This window comes from Rana temporaria, chromosome 9 (assembly GCF_905171775.1).
Source record: "Rana temporaria chromosome 9, aRanTem1.1, whole genome shotgun sequence".
NCBI classification, from domain to species: domain Eukaryota; kingdom Metazoa; phylum Chordata; class Amphibia; order Anura; family Ranidae; genus Rana; species Rana temporaria.
This window is the reverse complement of record NC_053497.1, coordinates 25,910,932-25,930,975: the sequence shown is the minus strand read 5'-3', so window position 1 is coordinate 25,930,975 and position 20,044 is coordinate 25,910,932. Positions and strand designations below refer to the sequence as shown.

The following is a 20,044-nucleotide window of genomic DNA, read 5'->3' as shown; positions in this document are numbered from 1 at the left end:
GAGTTGCCAAAAGAAGCCGAATGTCGGTGCGGCTCTATATGGCGCCTGCGCACCGACGTTCGGCTTCTTTCGGCAACTCGTGACGCGCAGTATGCGACGGTCGGAAGCCTGTCAATCAGATAGGAACGCCCAGTCCCGCAGAAGACATACCCGGAAGCGGCGGTGAAAATACGGTATGTACAGGGAAAAAAAAAAAGAAAACAGCCGATTGTCATTAGGACAACTCGGCTGAATGTAATGTTAAAAATGTATTTTTTGGGTGAACCTCCACTTTAATAAAAAGATTAAAACATAAACACGGGTGGAACATGTAACATGTTGTTCCAAAAAAGGTGAACTTATTTAAAGATCTTGCATATGAAGAGGAATGCCCTACGTGGAATTTAGATGTCATTACAATCAAAGCAATGGGTGCTTAGTCAATTATGATCTAGGAATCCTTGGAGCAATTCTACGGCTATACTGGAGAGACCCATCAACATTTCTTTCCTTGACCTCAAACAATTTAGTTTTCAAACAAGTGCTGAATGTATACAGAGAATAAATGTTAATCTGTACCAATACTTAAGACAGAGTTCATTTAGTCATTCACCTTCTGAAATGCCTTCAAGGTTGTCACTGCAGAGAGAGAAGCGTAGGGTCTTATCTGGCTTTCCATGAAGTTTATTGTCATCCGCAGGAACATCTGCTTGTCCACCATCCACAAGCTGCATAGTTAGAACCTGCATATGAACATATAAATTGTGCTCAGTACAGAATCACCAAAAGATCAAAAATGAATGAATGAAAGTTGGAAGGATTATAAATCTAAAAACTTCTGACAAGAAGATGCTGCAAAACTTGGTTCAGCTTAAAGCGGTTCTCCACCCTAAAGTGAAGTTGCGCTGATCGGCACCCTCCCCCCCTCCAGTGTCACATTTGACACCTTTCAGGGGGGAGGGGGGTGCAGATACCTGTCTAAAGGTATTTACACCCACTTCCGGCCCGGCATTCACGGGCAAAAGACGGGCATTGCGTCACATCCCGTCGCCCGCCCCCCCCCCCCCCCCCGTTGTGTGCTGGGAACACTCGGCTCCCAGCACACAGCGGGAGCCAATCGGCGGGCGCATGCGCCGTAGGGAACCGGGCAGTGAAGCCGGAGCGCTTCACTTCCTGGTTCCCTCAGCGTGGATGGAGGGGGGAGCAGCAAGGTGACGAGCGATCGCTCGTCCTCTGCTGCGGACGCCGCTGGACTCCAGGACAGGTAAGTGTCCTAATATTAAAAGTCAGCAGCTGCAGTATTTGTAGCTGCTGGCTTTTAATATTTTTTTTTTGGCAGAACATGCGCTTTAAAGTCTGCATTATATAATACACACACACACACACAAACAAACTTATATATATATATACACACACACACACACACACACACACACACACACACAGTTGTGCTCATAGGTTTACATACCCTGGAAGAATGGCAGATGATTTCTTGGCCATTTTTCAGAGAATATGAATAACACAAAAACATTTCTTCCACAGATGGTTAGTGTTTGGCTGAAGCCATTTATTATCAATCAACTGTTTACACTTTTTAAAATCATAATAACAACAAAAACTACCCAAATGACCCTGATCAAAAGTTTACATACCCTGGTGATTTTGGCTTGATAACATGCACACAAGTTGACACAAAGGGGTTTGAATGGCTATTAAAGGTAACCATCCTCACCTGTGATCTGTTTGCTTGTAATTAGTGTGTGTATAAAAGGTCAATGAGTTTCTGGACTCCTGACAGACCCTTCCATCTTTCATCCAGTGCTGCACTGATGTTTCTGGATTCTGAGTCATGGGAAAGCAAAAGAATTGTCAAAGGATCTGCTGGAAAAGGTAGTTGAACTGAATAAAAGAGGAAAGGGATATAAAAAGATATCCAAGGAATTGAGAATGCCAATCAGCAGTGTTCAAACTCTAATCAAGAAGTGGAAAATGAGGGGTTCTGTTGAAACCAAACCACGGTCAGGTAGACCAACTAATATTTCAGCCACAACTGCCAGGAAAATTGTTCGGGATACAAAGAAAACCCACAAATAACTTCAGGTGAAATACAGGACTCTGTGAAAACACGTGGTGTGGCTGTTTCAAGATGCACAATAAGGAAGCATTTGAGGAAAGATGGGCTGCATGGTCGGGTCCGCCAGAAAAAGCCATTACTACGCAAATGCCATAAAGTATCCCACTTACAATACACCAAACAGCACAGAGACAAGCCTCAAACCTTCTGGCACAAAGTCATTTAGAGTGATGAGGCCCAAATTGAGCTTTTTGGCCACAACCATAAATGCTACATTTGGTTAAGGAGTCAACAAGGCCTATGATGAAAGGTCCACCATTCCTACTGTGAAACACGGAGGTGGATCGCTGATGTTTCGGGGATGTGTGAGCTACGCAGGCACAGGAAGTTTGGTCAAAATTGATGGCAAGATGAATGTAGTATGTTATCAAAAAATATTGGAGGAACATTTGCATTCATCAGCCAGGAAGCTGCTCATGGGACGTACTTTGACTTTCCAACATGACAATGATCCAAAACACAAGGCCAAGTCGACCTGTCATTAGCTACAGCAGAATAAAGTGAAGGTTCTGGAGTGGCCATCTCAGTCTCCTGACCTCAATATCATTGAGCCACTCTGGGGAGATCACAAACTTGCAGTTCATGCAAGACAGCCCAGGAACTGGAGGCTTTTAGCCAAGAGGAATGGGCAGCTTTACCACCTGAGAAGATAAAGAGCCTCATCCACAAATACCACAAAAGACTTTAAGTTGTGATTGATGTTAAAAGGGGGCAATACATGTTACACGGCTTATTAAGAATTCCTTGGATATCTTTTTATATCCCCTTCCTGTTTTATACAGTTCAACTACCTTTTCCCGCAGATCCTTTGACAATTATTTTTCTTTCCCCATAACTCAGAATCCAGGAACGTCAGTGCAGCACTGGATGAAAGATGCAAAGGTCTGTCAGGAGTCCAGAAACGGTCACAGGTGAGGATGGTTACCTTTAATAGCCATTCAAACTCCTTTGTGTCAACTTGTGTGCATGTTATCAGGCCAAAATCATGTAAACTTTTGATCAGGGTCATTTGGGTAGTTTCCATTGTCATTATGATTTAAAGAGAGTAAACACAGTTGATTGACAATGAATGGCTTCAGCCAAACAACCATGAGTGAAAGAAAAGTTTGTAATACTCATATTCTCAGAAATATTATATTCTGCCAGGGTATGTAAACTTATGAGCGCAACTGTATCCATCTTTGTCAAAGCCAATATTCCATCAGATATGAAACAATGGCACTATAAGAAAGATGAATTTTAACCACTTGAGACCCGTAGGACGTCAAATGACGTCCTGGACTTTGTGCGGTGATATCTGAATGATGGGTGCAGCTGCAGGCATCATTCAGATATCGCCGTCTTCAGCCGGCGATTCTGTGCACCAGAAGAACGATCAAAGCGTCGGTTCCGCTGCTCGATCGTTCTTCTAGGCAGCGGGAGGGGACGTCCCCCCCCCCCCTCCCGCCGCCATCCAGTGCTTCTCCGGGCTCTCCCGTGCCATCGGGGGCCCGGAGAGCGAATCGGCCGGCGCTCGTTGGTGTACCATAGAGATGACTGGTGACCAGACGGTCACAGTCATCTCTATGACCGTCGGAGGACCGGGCGCGACGTTATGACGTCACGCCCGGGACCCGGAAGTAAACAAAGCCGCAATCGCGGCTGTCGGCATGTAATCGGTGATTTTTTTTCCACCGATTTCATGCTTGTAAGCCTGTAGGAGAGATGTGGGGTCTTATTGACCCCACATCTCTCCATAAAGAGGACCTGTCACAGTGATTCCTATTACAAGGGATGTGTACATTCCTTCTAATAGGAATAAAAGTGATACAAAAAAAAATGTCAAAAAAAGTGTAAAAAAAAAAAATTAAGTAAAAAAAAAATAATAATAATAAAAAAAAAAAAAAAAATGTAAAACGCCCCTGTCCCGGTCGCTCGCGTGCAGAAGCGAACGCGCATGCAAGTCCCGCCCACATATGTAAACACTGTTCAAACCCCACATGTGAGGTATCATCGCGTGCGTTAGAGCGTGTGCAACAATTCTAGCACTAGAACCTCCTCTGTAACTCAAAAATAGTAACCTGTAAAAAAATTTAAAGCGTCGCCTATGGAGATTTTTAAGTACCGAAGTTTGGCGCCATTCCATGAGTGTGCGCAATTTTAAAGCGTGACATGTTAGGTATCTATTTACTCGGCGCAACATCATCTTTCACATTATACAAAAAAATTGGGCTAACTTTACCGTTTTGTTATTTTTTTTCCCTAAAAAAAGTCGTTTGAAAAATTATTGCGCAAATACCGTGCGAGAAAAAAAGTTGCAATGACCGCCATTTTATTCCCTAGGGTGTCTGCTTTTTACATGAAGGAGAGAAGTGCCAAAATAGGCCTGGAAACGAAGTGGTTAAAGTACCTCATTCTCAGACATCATTCCAGGTGTAAGTTGGGGACCTGTCCCCAGGGATATTACAAGAACCTCCTCTGGTTGTATTGAAGGTGTGACATCCTGTGAGGAACTGTCGTGTTCAGGCTCCAACAGGCTGGTTTTGCTCCTACTGCGGGTAACTATTAAGGAAAGGAAAGCAAAAATAAATAAAAAATAAAAAACACAAGATCAGCTCTTCCGCTAAACCGATACCCAGCTAAACAGGAAGCACATTTTTTTGCACACACAGGTATAACTATGACTCTAGTAACAGTATTCTTTCCCTGTTCAATATTCTACACCAAGAAAGGGTTACAGGAAATTGACCAAAAAGAGAACCTGTACTCAAGTGTTAACTTCAAATCAACAGCCCGGCTGTAATGGATAGAATTAAAGGATTGAAGTGCAAAAATGATGTTCCAAGCTCCCCCCTATGATTAAAGGGGTTGTAGAGGTTTGTCTTTTATTTTCTAAATAGGTTCCTTTAAGCTAGTGCATTGTTGGTTCACTTACCTTTTCTTTCCATTTCCCTTCTAAATGCTTTTTTTCTTTGTTTGAATTTCTCACTTCCTGTTTGTCCTCAGTAAGCTTTCCACCATCATCCGAGCGGTGGAAAAAGTCATTTAGAACAGCTTACTAAACACCTTACTGAGGAGAAACAGGAAGTGAGAAATTCAGACAAAGAAAACAAAGAAAAAAAAAAACATTTAGGGCTAGATTCAGGTATGTCGGCCTAATTTTGAGGCGGCGTAGCGTATCGCATATACGCTACACCGCCGTAAGTCAGAGAGGCAAGTGCTGTATTCACAAAGCACTTGCCTCCTAAGTTACGGCGGCGTAGCGTAAATGGGCCGGCCTAAGCGCTCCTAATTCAAATGTGGAACAGGGGGGGCGCGTTTTATGTAAATGACTCGTGACCCGACGTGATTGACGTTTTTTACGAATGGCGCATGCGCCGTCCGTGTACATATCCCAGTGTGCATTGCTCCAAAGTACGCCATAAGGACGTATTGGTTTCGACGTGAACGTAAATTACGTCCAGCCCCATTCACGGACGACTTACGCAAAATTTTCAAATTTCGACGCGGGAACGACGGCCATACTTCACATTGGCTAGGCCAGCTATTTGTTCGACTAACTTTACGCCGGAAAAAGCCTTACGTAAACGACGTAAAAAAAATGCGCCGGGCGCACGTACGTTTCTGAATCGGCGTATCTAGCTCATTTGCATATTCTACGCCAAACTCAACAGAAGCGCCACCTAGCGGCCAGCGTAAATATGCATCCTAAGATACAACGGCGTAGGAGACTTACGCCGCTCGTATCTTAGCCTAATTTAAGCGTATCTGGTTTCGAGAATATGCTTAAATTTACGACGGCGTATCTACTGATACGCCGGCGTAACTGTACCTGAATCTAGCCCTTGGAAGGGAAATGGAAGGAAAAGGTAAGTGAACCAACAATGCACTAGCTTAAAGCAACCTATTTAGAAAATAAAAAACGAACCTTAACAACCCCTTTAAGGAATGTCATTCCTGAAAGCCTAGGATTTTGATCACAGAAATTCTCTACAGCAGCACTTTTAATGAAAGGTAAGCATTCAACCCTTCAATCATTCCGTGTTTGTTTTAAAAAGTTGGTGGAATTAGGGAGGTCTTAGACACAAAGAGTCACCTTTCTCTACACCACATCCATTAAAGTACAGTGATACCTCGGTTCACGAACGCTTCTGTTCACGAACAACTCGGTTCACGAACAGGAAAGTTCATAAAAATATGCTCCGGTTCACGAACTCCGCCTCGGTTCACGAACAGGAGCCGCAGCCATTTTAATGCTATTTCCCGGCTGTCACATGGTCGTGACTTTCTGTAGGAAGACCGTGGAGAGAAGAAGACACACAGAAAGAAGTACTGTGAGTACTCTGCAAACATTTTGAGTGATTTTTTGATTTTTGGTGTGCTTTTTAGCACATACAGTACTGTCCTTGCTGTATTGTACAGTTCACTGAAGGAGATCCCCCTGATGTCCTTATGGAGGGGGACTCTCCCTCCAAACAATAACTGCCTCCCACCTGCCTTCCTCCATGCCAGAAGTCATCTCAAGCAAGGTTAGTGTCCTCTCTTTATACATTACTATACTGTACTAATGTGTATTGTAATTTGTTTCATATTTTTGTGCTTCAAAAACCCCCAAAAAAAGGTCAGCACGGATTAACTGGATTTACATTGAACCCTATGGGAAAATGTGCCTCGGTTCACAACCAATTCGGTTCGCGACCAGAGTCAGTTCACGAATTAAGTTCGTGAACCGAGGTATCACTGTACATGGTTTTATTCCAGTCATAGTATATTGGGATTTTTATGGTGCCTTAACACAATTTTGTTTGTCTACACTAGTATTTGAGTGCTTTTACATTAAAACACAGCCACTGCACACAATGGTAATTTGCTGTATGGTCACATAGGAACTTTATATGCAACTACTGTATGTCTACAGATTGCCAAAGCCTCCCTGTGAATATATAGAACACATTCCACTAACACAGCAAAAAAAATACTATTCCGGGGGGGAAAATGGGTAATTTACTGGAAAAACTGGGGTAGCACAGTGGCTAAGTGGTTAGCTACTAGTACTTCTGCCTGACAATTTGGTTTGAATGACAACTACGGCAATACCTGCATGTAGTTTGTATGTTCTCCTTGTGCGGGTTTCCTCACAAATTGAAAATATATGCTGTTAGGTTATTTGGTTTCTGTATAAGTGAGAGAGTGTGTGTGTGTGTGTGTGCGTGTGTGTGTGTGTGTGTGTGCGTGCGTGTGTGTGTGTGTGCGTGCGTGCGTGTGCGTGGTGTGTGTTATCCTAAAGCGGAGTTAACCCAATTTTTTTTTTTTTATTATTCAAAATCAGCAGCTACAAAAAGTGTAGCCGACTTAAAGAAGTAAACGGGGGGAAAAAAAACCTGCAAGAGAAAGGCATAATGAGCTAGTATGCATAGTATACCAGCTCATTGTGTGGCGCTTACCAAAGTCCTCCTTGTTCCCCGGCGCCGCTATGTCCCCTCGCAGATACTTCCTGTTTTCGCCGCTCCGGCGCTATGATTGGCCAGAGCGGCGATGACGTCACTCCCACTCAGATAATGCCATTCAGAAAAACTGCACTTTAAGCGCGCCTGAGCCGTTGTCTACATCGCGCATGCACCGTAGACATCGGCACCTGTAATTACTGTAAATATCTCCTAAACCATGCAGGTTTGGGAGATATTTCTTGCACCTACAGGTAAGCCTTAATCGTAAACCACTTTAATAATCAGACACTCATCTGTCCCAGAATGCGGGCATATGAAGCCTGGCTCCTCTCCCACTCCTCGCACCGGCATGTTTACTGTGGGTGTCCAGCTGTGACTTCACAGCCGGGCACACACTGTGCATGCACGAGCTACGTGCTGTAAATGGCAGAGCAATCTTCTGGGACCTGTGACCTGTCCCAGAAAATTCCAGGGAGGGGTGAAGAGGTGATCTTCCTTCCGGTGCCGCGGAGCCCCCGGAGGAAGCGGGAGCTGAATGCCTCTAAAAAAAAATTAGGGGGTCACCATCACTTAAAGCGGACGTTGTTTTTTGGTGGAGCTTAAATTGTAAGTTCCTTGAAAGCACTTGTCACCGCTATACAAGCACCTGTAATAAATACAATACTGGACAGTGACTAGAAGCCAGATCGCTTTCAAGCACTCCTGCGTAAATTTGCACTCTGAGTTGCATTAACTTTAATGGAAGGAAGGCGAGACCCTTAGCGCCAGTTCACACCACATGTAGTGCATTAAAAAGAAAGAAGGAAAGTAGATTATATGGGCTCCTATGGAACATTTCACACCAGTGCAGTGCATTCCACTGATTTTCAGTTCCAGAGTTGCTGTTTTTTTCCTGCACAGAACAGCACTGGAACACAATAAAAATAAATAAAAAGTAAAAAAAAAGTGCATGCGGAGTGGACCTGGAGGACTTTTGTGGTGTGAAGTGGCCCTGGTCTCATTAAAAGGGAACCTGTCAAAAACAAAACAAAAAGTGCCCTATGTAATAAATATAAATAACGTTTGTTTGGGGAAAAAACAAAATGTTTAACCCAAGCACTTAGGCTCTGTTCACACCTAGGCGTATATACGCCTGAAGCGCGACCCCGCAGCAGCCCCTAAGACGCTGGAGGGATGATTTTACATTGCCCTCTATGGAGATGGTTCACATCTCCACGCCGAACGCTGTACACCTGCCGCCTGAAAGTCCCGGACCTTTTTTTCAGGCAGCTTTCGGCATGTGGACCTGGGGGTAAGCTGCATTCACAATCGCGGCGTTTTGTCACCGCAAAACGCAGCGTTTTGTCGCCGCAATTAGGTACGCCAAGGTGTGAATGCAGCCTTAAAAAAGGCTCAAAATGTTTTTATTCTCTCAACTTACGCAAGAATAACACAGTAATGGAGGAAACCCACGGAGGCACAGGGAGAACATGCAGGTACTGCTGTGGTTGGGATTTAAACCAACAAACCCTAGTGCTGCCAGGCAGAAGTGCTAACCACTTAGCCACTGTGCTGCCCATTTTGGGGGTTTTATGAAGTATTCAGACCTAAAATTACTTTTTAAAAATGGTGTGCACAAATGGCAAAAAAAAAAAAAAGGGTAAGGCAACAGGATAGGCAAAAATATTAAATCTGTTTCAGATTGCCCTGGATGCTCTATAAATAAATGGAATTGGCACTAGCTCATTAATTTTAGGAATGTGCATTTTAGGCCCCTTTAAGACAGAGCCAAGTGGATCTTCCTGCTCAGTGGGGGGTCTGATCCTACTTCAGCCCATTGAATATCATTGAAGTCGGACGAAAGTCGGATCCTTGTCCTTACCATCCGACTTTTGACATCCGACATGTGTTTACAGCAGCAGTAAAAGGAATTTATCTCACACTGGGATTGTTCTGATTGGTGAAAGAACAAGTCAGACTATCAAAAAGTCGGATAAAAGTAGTATGCTGTTCATGAAAGTCGGATAGATGTCAGACCAATGTAGGACTGATGTCGCAAAGTAGGATGAAAGTTGTATGACTGCCGTGTCGTACCAGTGTGAACCCGGCCTGAAAGGGGCCTTACTATGGTCCTCAGGTTAGACTATCCACCCATATATATATATTTTTTTAAATCAATGCAGGTTAAAGTGGAGTTCCACACATTTTTGTATGTTTGTCTGTGCTGCATGCCCTAATCTCATAGTGTTCAGAATGGACAATTTTTATTTATTTTGTTGCTTGTAAATACCTTTATTTTGTAGTCCTTCATTACTTCCTCCTCCTTATTAGCCTAGGCTATTAAGTCACAAGGCTAATCGCAAGGGTTTCTGGGATAGGCATCATGTTTCCCAGTAGTCCTTGCAAATAAACCTGACTGAAACCTATTACATCGCTTGTGCAGCATTGAGCATGTGCGAGATCTGCAAGGCTGAAATCCAGGAAGTCATACAGTCTGGCTTCATGATGCCCACACTTAAGATGGCCACGGTCTATTTCTAGATTATAAGCTAACTAAATGCTCTAACAACCTAACAAAACGGACCTTAGTTTACAGACTAGCTTTACTAGACTACATTGAGCTTGTGTATTACAGGGGTATTTATATTTAAAAAGTGAAATTGTGGGTGGAACTCCCCTTTAAGATTACACTTACCAGCACTACCCCGATATTGTCACTTGTTACAAAGGTAAGAAATCGCCTTGAGTTACTCATTCATAAGAAAATATAGAGATATATGTACAGACATAAAAAGACAATTTAGCAATGCAAAAAATGTAAAGAAAGTTCAGTCCTTGAAACGAAGGGTGATCACCTAACACAAGCCATACTCTGGATCACCATTTGGTAAACAAGCCCAAGATCCGAACATCAAAAGATTCACAGAAAGCAAAGCAGAACGTGCAAACACCATAACAACGTATGGAAGGCAAAAGTAGTACATGCTGTTGGCTTTTATTCAGCCTTTACTGCAAATCTTACACTCTATGAACCCAGCATATAATACTACATGAAAGCTGATTGGTGAATGACCCCCACTGCAAAAAAGCAACTCAAGTGAGAACATTCAAACAATTTCCAGCACTGTGTACATATATGAAGAACACACGGAAAGAACATGCAAGCGATGAGTAGATGGCTTCTGTGACTGCTGCAATGATGGTTGCTAGAGAAGAGAGAAACTGGATGTGAACCAAGCTTGTCCATTATAAAATATAAAAGATTTCCTGCTTGTCTGATTTTACTGACCACCGTGAAGGGAGGGAGGCTTTACTGCGGTGGTCAGTGACGTGCTCGCCTCCTCCTGGGAACTACATCTGTGCGGCAGGACGCTCTCTACGTGTTAGAGACTTCAAGGAGGTGTGAATTACTAGGTGTGCCGCAATTCATACTGGGAAATGTAGTTCTTACATGAACGAGCGTCGCAAACCAGGAAGTGAATGAGAGAACCGAAACTAGAACACCGGAGGTGATATAGATGAAGGAATTTAATAGGTATTTACTCGTTTTTTAACAGAATCATTACACTATTCTGTCCGTCTACCTTGCAGACATTAATTTTAGAATTTTAGAATCCTTTAAAAGTGTATTTAAGGCAAGCTTAGTCACATCACAGAAGTGTCCCTGCATGAGAAAAGAACATTTAGTTACACACCAAAGGGGGTCACCAGGTTTATATGAGCAGAGAGATTTGACGCAGACGTGTCCCACACGGTCATGGCTGCAAGCTGCTGCCCTGGGGAGTTAGTGAGTCAATGATTACAGAGACAGAATGCAGTTAAATAATTCATACAAGTCATACTTTTTAAAAATCGGGATCATAAAGTAAATTTAACAGAAAACTATTTAATGCATAGTAAAACGATGCTTGCTTGTAGAGCTGCACGATTCTGGCCAAAATGAGAAGACGTTTTTTTTGCTTAAAATAAAGATCACGATTCTCACGCCGTAAAAACTATCACATTATACAAAAAAACTTGGGCTAACTTTACTGGTTAGTTTGATTTTTTTTATTCATTAAAGTAATTCCAAAATATGTATTTGAAAGACCGCTGTGCAAATACAGTATGACATAGAAATATTGCAACAACCACCATTGTATTCTCTAGGGTCTCTACTAAAATTATAATATATATATATATATATATATATATATATATATATATATATATATATATATATATATATATATATATATATATATATATATATATATATATACACATACATACATACATACAGGGAGTGCAGAATTATTAGGCAAGTTGTATTTTTGAGGATTAATTTTATTATTGAACAACAACCATGTTCTCAATGAACCCAAAAAACTCATTAATATCAAAGCTGAATATTTTTGGAAGTAGTTTTTAGTTTGTTTTTAGTTTTAGCTATTTTAGGGGGATATCTGTGTGTGCAGGTGACTATTACTGTGCATAATTATTAGGCAACTTAACAAAAAAAAATATATACCCATTTCAATTATTTATTTTTACCAGTGAAACCAATATAACATCTCAACATTCACAAATATACATTTCTGACATTCAAAAACAAATCCGTGACCAATATAGCCACCTTTCTTTGCAAGGACACTCACAAGCCTGCCATCCATGGATTCTGTCAGTGTTTTGATCTGTTCACCATCAACATTGCAATGTGCAGCAGCAACCACAGCCTCCCAGACACTGTTCAGAGAGGTGTACTGTTTTCCCTCCTTGTAAATCTCACATTTGATGATGGACCACAGGTTCTCAATGGGGTTCAGATCAGGTGAACAAGGAGGCCATGTCATTAGTTTTTCTTCTTTTATACCCTTTCTTGCCAGCCACGCTGTGGAGTACTTGGACGCGTGTGATGGAGCATTGTCCTGCATGAAAATCATGTTTTTCTTGAAGGATGCAGACTTCTTCCTGTACCACTGCTTGAAGAAGGTGTCTTCCAGAAACTGGCAGTAGGACTGGGAGTTGAGCTTGACTCCATCCTCAACCCGAAAAGGCCCCACAAGCTCATCTTTGATGATACCAGCCCAAACCAGTACTCCACCTCCACCTTGCTGGCGTCTGAGTCGGACTGGAGCTCTCTGCCCTTTACCAATCCAGCCACGGGCCCATCCATCTGGCCCATCAAGACTCACTCTCATTTCAGCAATCCATAAAACCTTAGAAAAATCAGTCTTGAGATATTTCTTGGCCCAGTCTTGACGTTTCAGCTTGTGTGTCTTGTTCAGTGGTGGTCATCTTTCAGCCTTTCTTACCTTGGCCATGTCTCTGGGTATTGCACACCTTGTGCTTTTGGGCACTCCAGTGATGTTGCAGCTCTGAAATATGGCCAATCTGGTGGCAAGTGGCATCTTGGCAGCTGCACGCTTGACTTTTCTCAGTTCATGGGCAGTTATTTTGCGCCTTGGTTTTTCCACACGCTTCTTGCGACCCTGTTGACTATTTTGAATGAAACGCTTGATTGTTCGATGATCACGCTTCAGAAGCTTTGCAATTTTAAGAGTGCTGCATCCCTCTGCAAGATATCTCACTATTTTTGACTTTTCAGAGCCTGTCAAGTCCTTCTTTTGACCCATTTTGCCAAAGGAAAGGAAGTTAACTAATAATTATGCACACCTGATATAGGGTGTCGATGTCATTAGACCACACACCTTCTCATTACAGAGATGTACATTACCTAATATGCCTAATTGGTAGTAGGCTTTCGAGCCTATACAGCTTGGAGTAAGACAACATGCATAAAGAGGATGATGTGGTCAAAATACTCATTTGCCTAATAATTCTGCACTCCCTGTGTGTGTGTATGTATATATATATATATATATATATATATATATATATATATATATATATATTTTTGGGGGGGGGGGTCTTAGATAATTTTCTAGCAAAAAACAATAAAACAAAAAGTCAGAAAAAGGTTTAGTGTTTAAGTGGTTAAACTTTCCTCATTTACACACCAAGGGGTAGATTCAGATACATTGGTGTATCTATCGGCAGGCGTAACGTATCTCAGATACGTTACGCCGCTGTAAATTAGGGCGCAAGTTCCGTATTCAGAAAGAACTTGCGCCCTAAGTTAAGGCGGCGTAGCGAATGTGGTCCGGCGTAAGCCCACCTAATTCCACTGCTAAAGAATGTTGTGATATTTGGCAGATTGCCTGGATTTTTTCCCTTCTTTTGATGGCTGTCGGCTTCAGCAGAGCAGAGAGAATTCTCTGCATAGAAAGATCAGAAATACTTTGCCAAGATAGCAACGAAAAAAAAAAAAAAATGCGATAACGATTCTTGACGATTAATCGTGCAGCTCTACTTGCTTGGAAATTTTATTTCACTTCACGTTTGTCATAGAAGCATCCATGATGTTATCCATTTCCTCTTTTTAAATATATAGCAGCTGCGGTGCCGACATCACTGGACTTTAGGACAGGTAAATCTGGCCAATAGAATGAACATTCAAACACTTGACACTCCCAAACAAGTTTGCCAAATGTGGCTTTGGGCGTGGTTTTTAAAGTAGAACTTTATGCAAAAAATAAATAAAAAACACAAACATTGCAGCCTAAAGAAGAAAAATCAGAATACAGTAGAACCTCGGATTGCGAGTAACGCGGTTAACAAATGTTTCGCAATACGAGCACTGTATTTAAAAAAATCCTGACTCTGTTTTGCGAGTGTTGTCTGGCAAAACTAGCAGGAGTCAGACCAAAGCGATGTGCAGTACCGCATTTGGCCTGAGGTGGGGGGTGTTGGAGCTGAGCCGAAATGCCATTGAAATCAATGTGGAACAAATTATTTTTGTTTTCATTGACATGAATGGGGAAACTCGCTTTGATATGCAAGTACTTTGGATTACGCTTGAAATCCGAGGTTCCACTGTATGTGGGAGTGTTGCTCTGTATTGCCATGTCCTCCAATAAGGCCTGGTTCACTTGTGTGGGTGGCTCCCACATCTATTCACAGAAAACACAGCAGATTCACGCACTGGAAATCGCAGCAGCTGCTTCCTGCACTGGGAACAGCACTGTACCTCCGGTTTCTGTGCAGGCTGCGATTTCTAAAACAGAGCGGGGACCTTTTTCCTGCGTTTTCAGGAGGCCCATGGCAGCCATTCAAATGAATAGGTCTCCGTACCCACAAACGTGGCTTGAAGAGCTGAAGTGTGAAACCCCTAAAGGGATTGTACATCAAGTACAAAAACTCAACAGCACATAGGGTGATACAGAGATAGACATGTCTAGAGGTTTAGGCAGTTGGATATAAACACCATGTGTATGGCCCTTTAGGGTTGGAAAATAAAAGAAATGAAAATAAAAAAACAAAAATTTAATTTTTTACAGTTCTGTGCTTGCTTTGACATGCAGTGCCATCCAGAAAGGTGCAATATATGTATAATATCGCACAGCTCTGGAACAAAGTGAAAACATGGTGTTCTGGTGTGAACAAGACACACCAAAAAACGTTTTCTGCGCGTCATTGCAGTTACATATTATATATATATATATATATATATATATATATATATATATATATATATATATATATATATATATATATATATATATATTAGACCTGGGTCGATTTTCTGCGATAAAAAAAAAGAAAAAAAAAAAAGAAACTTGATTCACGATTCTAATTTGAGTTTTTTTGTTTGGACACCGCGCTGGTCCTGAGGAGCTGCGGGCAGAAGTTTTTAGGCGAGGCGAAGCCTCACAGACTAGGCCGAAACCGTGGCCTCGCCTAAAAACTGCTGCCCGCAGCTCCTCAGCACCGATCCTGGTGAAAAAAAAAAAATCTATGTGCCGAAAATCTGAATCGATTTGACCTTGCAACTCGATTCAAATAGATTTTTTCCCCAGCCCTAGCATATATCCAGAAAAAATAAATAAAACAAACACACAGGTAAGGCCCCTTTCACACAGGGCAGACCCGCTTTGCTCAGCGGATCTTTCCATTAATCCGGGTGGATGACAGGTACGTGTCCGCTCAGTTTATGCAGAGCGGACATGGCCTAAACCCGCTCTGCTCTATGAGCCGTTGGGTGTAAACAGACCAGCTGTCCATTTACACCTGACTACCTACCAATCTGATTACACAGAAGAGGATGGATCCTCTTCCTCTTTCATTTGCTTTTAATGGACCGGATCGGAGGCAGGTGGGTGTACAATGGACACAAGTCAGTTTTCACCCACCGGTCCATAGAGAAGAATGAACTCTCAGATCAGGTCCACCTGTAAAATGGACAGCTGATCAGAACAGTCGCGTGAAAGGGTCCTGACTGCACATCGTGTGAATGGGCCCTTTGTGTTATTTCACCAAGAACTGAAGAATACATTTCACAATTTCCTTTTTTACACCAAAAACAGCCGACTCTTGTGTGCAGCAACAGGTACACGTTAATTGGGCATTTCCACAATAATTCAGCCTGTGTGCACTTTCCACTCACCTATAGGCAGTCTATTCTTCCTGCAGGCTGGTGTGGTAGCAGGAGACAACTGAGGGGTGCTATAAGGCGTACTATCATTCTTCCCTGGCTTGGTTTGAGGCACTGTAGCCAAAATGTTTTCCAGGGCCATCCGATCCTCTTCACGTAAATGATCACTAGAGATGACACTGCGCAAGAATCCCAGCTGCAGAAAAAGCAGGATCAGCATTATTACTATCATCTAAATACTGAAAATGCTCACAAATGGAAAAAAAAAAAAAATTAAAAAAAATGTCCCCGATTTGCCAAATCCACAACACATGCTAGATGACTCACTCAGATTTATTGAAAGTGTGCCAGAATACACTAGAAATACGTGACATTCATTTCATAAAAGTAAATTGGTAAGGACAGACTGCTATAACTATCCACCTAATCAACAGAAACCGTTTCGATTTTAGAGCCATTTGCAAATATCTGAAAGTTTTTTTTAAAAGTTAAAAACCATTCATTTGTAAAATCACCAAACTCCCCAGATTAATGTAGGGCAGGCATGTCCAAAGTCCGGCCCGCGGGCCAAATGTATATATATGGGACAGGGAAGGGGAGCGCCTTCAGATTACATACAGGAGAATCTCCTGTTTACTCGACGGCATCTCTCATAGGAAGTCCCGACTCCTGGGCTGCCAACTGTTCTGTCTATCAAAGGAGGCGAGACTTCGTATTAAAGAGGCCGCCGAGTAAACAGGAGATTCTCCTGTATGCAATCTGTTGGCGCTCATCCTGCCCACCTCCCGGTCCCCTCCAAAGCTGCAGATGGGTATCGATCAGGCTGCATTCAGGGCAATGGTGAGGCTGCATTCAGGGCAATGGTGAGGCTGCATTCAGGGCAATGGTGAGGCTGCATTCAGGGCAATGGTGAGGCTGCAGATGGGCACTGATTAGGTTGCATTTATGGGCAACTGGAGACATGGTACAGGAGACGGTCAGAGACTGGGGACATGGTACAGGAGACGGTCAGAGACTGGGGACATGGTACAGGAGACGGTCAGAGACTGGGGACATGGTACAGGACACGGTCAGAGACTGGGGACATGGTACAGGACACGGTCAGAGACTGGGGACATGGTACAGGACACGGTCAGAGACTGGGGACATGGTACAGGACACGGTCAGAGACTGGGGACATGGTACAGGACACGGTCAGAGACTGGAGACATGGTACAGGACACGGTCAGAGACTGGAGACATGGTACAGGACACGGTCAGAGACTGGAGACATGGTACAGGACACGGTCAGAGACTGGGGACATGGTACAGGAGACGGTCAGAGACTGGGGACATGGTACGGGAGACGGTCAGAGACTGAGGACATGGTACAGGAGACGGTCAGAGACTGGGCACATGGTACAGGAGACGGTCAGACTGGGGACATGGTACAGGAGATCAATGCAGCCTAACCCGTGCCCATCATATGCAGCCTGCTAGTACCCAGCAACCTACCAGTGTCCATCATTTGCAGCCTGCCTGTGCCTCACCAGTGCCCAGCAACCTACCAATGCCTGTCATGCAGCCTGACTGTGCCTCACCAGTGCCCAGCAGCCTACCAGTGCCCATGATATTCAGCCTGCCTGACATAAGCAGCCTGTCTGTGCCCAGCAGCCTCACCAGTGTCCCTCATACGCAGCATCCCTGTGCCTGGATCAGAGTGGCAATCTCAGTGTGTCATGGAGCAGGGTTTGATTTTCCTGGGGCCGCAGTAACAATGTCCCGGCATTGAATCAGTGTGCCGTCAATCACAGGAGGTGGGACATTATTACGACCAGACAATTCATCTCTCCCTGACACAGGGAGATCGCCGCTCTGAGAGGAGGGAGGGAGGGGAGGACAGGACATTGAGCTAGGATGACACGCCGCAATGAGCGGCGCCCAACGGCGCGGCCACCTCTACTGCGCATGCGCAATATTTCAGCTGCAATTTTCTGCAATATTTTCCTTTGGGCAATGTGGCGAAAACCCAATTTTCTCGTTTCATTCAACAATCAGAAAAATATTCGGATACTTACCAGAGTGACCAGTTGGCTGTAAGTCATGTAGACAACGGTGCGGCTTAGGCCCTCCAGCAGATCCACTGAGGACAGTGGTGGCGTTTCTACTGCTCGGCCTCCAATCACAACATCCAGAAATGCAGCAACACAGCTCTATGGAGAAAGGAAAGATGAAACATGAAATACACCTGCTTAATGTGAACATCTTAAAACCTTTGAGATTACATTTTGAATTACAATATAATGCTCTATTCTTCCGAGGTAAGAGCAAAAGACAGGATTTCTATGCTCATGCCAACAAGGATAGGAAAGAAACAAATAGGATGGACGGGACTCTGGGGAGAGGTCCACAGCTGAAGAAATAGCACCGGCATCCTATAACCATAAGCTATAGTTCTCCATGGCTCTACAGGTGCTCCCCCCTCATCTTAGCATGTCAAACCTGAGCAAATCTGATCCGGTGAATAAAAGATCTCTGCATGTCTAACAGATTTTTTCATGCTTTAGGGGTCCATAATGATATTGTGATGAAATGCCACTTGACCTGAAAGCAATATTTAAACCCAAAAGCAAACATATTGCAGCTTACCAATCCTTAGATGTGATGGATCTATTGGTTTACTTTTTTAGAATTTCGCCAAATAACAGTCTCGCTACTTTCGGTCAAGTTTTTACCAATACCGGGTACCGATACCTTTGAGCCCATACAAAAATCAATGGGGTCAAATCGTAATGTAAAGAATTGCATGTGATTTGAACAGGAATTCCTACCCTACAACTACCACTGACCCCTGTACACTGCCCTACCCTACTACCACCACCACTGACTCCTGTGAACTGCTCTACCCCTACTACGGACCCCTACTGCTACCACCACCGACACCTGTATGCTGCCCAACCCTACTAACACCTGTGCGCTGCCCTACCTTACCTACCGACAACTGTACGCTGCCCAACCCAACTACTACCGACATCTGTACGCTGCCCTACTACTGACACCTTTCCCATGGAGGAAGCGATTGGCTGTTAGGGCCATGAATTCCTGTTTGTCGTTCCCTTTGTTGTGGTTGAAAAAAAAAAAAAAACACAAGTGCTGTGCTCAGTAGAGGGCGGAGGACGATGGTACCAAGGACGTAAGCTGTGGTCATGTCTGTTTACTTGGGGATATGCGGGAAATAGACTAAGATGCATTATACTGAAATGTGTTGAATGGGTGCTTATTAGCACAGGAGATATGGATTACGCGTAGCGTATAGCCATATTTCCTTAACCACTTGCTTACTGGGCACATATACCCCTCTCCTGCCCAGGTGAAATTTCAGCTTCCGGCACTGCGTCGCTTTAACTAACAATTGCGCAGTCGTGCGACGTGGCTCCCAAACAAAATTGACGTTCTTTTTTCCCCACAAATAGAGCTTTCTTTTGGTGGTATTTGATTGCCTGTGCGGTTTTTATTTTTTTGCGTTATAAACAAAAAAGTGCGTTAATTTTGAAAAAAATACAATATTTTTTACTTTGTTGCTACAATAAATATCCCAATTTAAAAAATAAAATAAAAAACACACATTTTTGTTCTCAGTTTAGGCCGATACGTATTCTTCTACATATTTTTTGTAAAAATAAATAAATAAATAAATCGCAATTAACGACTGGTTTGCCCAAAAGTTATAGCGCCTACAAAATAGGGGACAGAATTATTATTTTTTTTACTAGAAATGGCGGCAATCTGCGATTTTTATTGGGACTGCGACGTTATGGCGGACACATCGGACACTTTTGACACATTTTTGGAGCCATTCACATTTATACTGCGATCAGTGCTATAAATATGCACTAATTACAGTATAAATGTGACTGGCATTGAAGGGGTTAACACTAGGGGGTGAGGAAGGGGTTAAATGTATCCCTGCATTGTGTTCTAACTGTAGGTGGAGGGGGGGTGACCTATCTATGTCCCTATGTACAAGGGACACAGATCGGTCTCCTCTCCAGAGACAGCACCGCTGTCTCTGTG

General features: G+C 43.2%; 1 protein-coding gene across 11 annotated transcripts in view; it reads right to left on the bottom strand.

Moving 5' to 3' along the window:
- Window positions 1-20,044, bottom strand: part of GAPVD1 (GTPase activating protein and VPS9 domains 1) — a 120,900-nt gene that overhangs the window by 47,707 nt on the left and 53,149 nt on the right. For 6 of the 11 annotated variants that reach the window (XM_040322996.1, XM_040323001.1, XM_040322999.1 and 3 more), the window contains exons 5-9: window positions 18,049-18,183; window positions 16,004-16,187; window positions 11,214-11,294; window positions 4,503-4,654; window positions 593-722 (exon numbers count right to left, since the gene is read on the bottom strand). In XM_040322996.1, the coding sequence (XP_040178930.1) occupies window positions 593-722; window positions 4,503-4,654; window positions 11,214-11,294; window positions 16,004-16,187; window positions 18,049-18,183 (682 nt within the window). The remainder of the gene's footprint in view (window positions 1-592; window positions 723-4,502; window positions 4,655-11,213; window positions 11,295-16,003; window positions 16,188-18,048; window positions 18,184-20,044) is intronic. The other 5 variants (XM_040323007.1, XM_040323004.1, XM_040323002.1 and 2 more) reach the window with 1 other exon arrangement.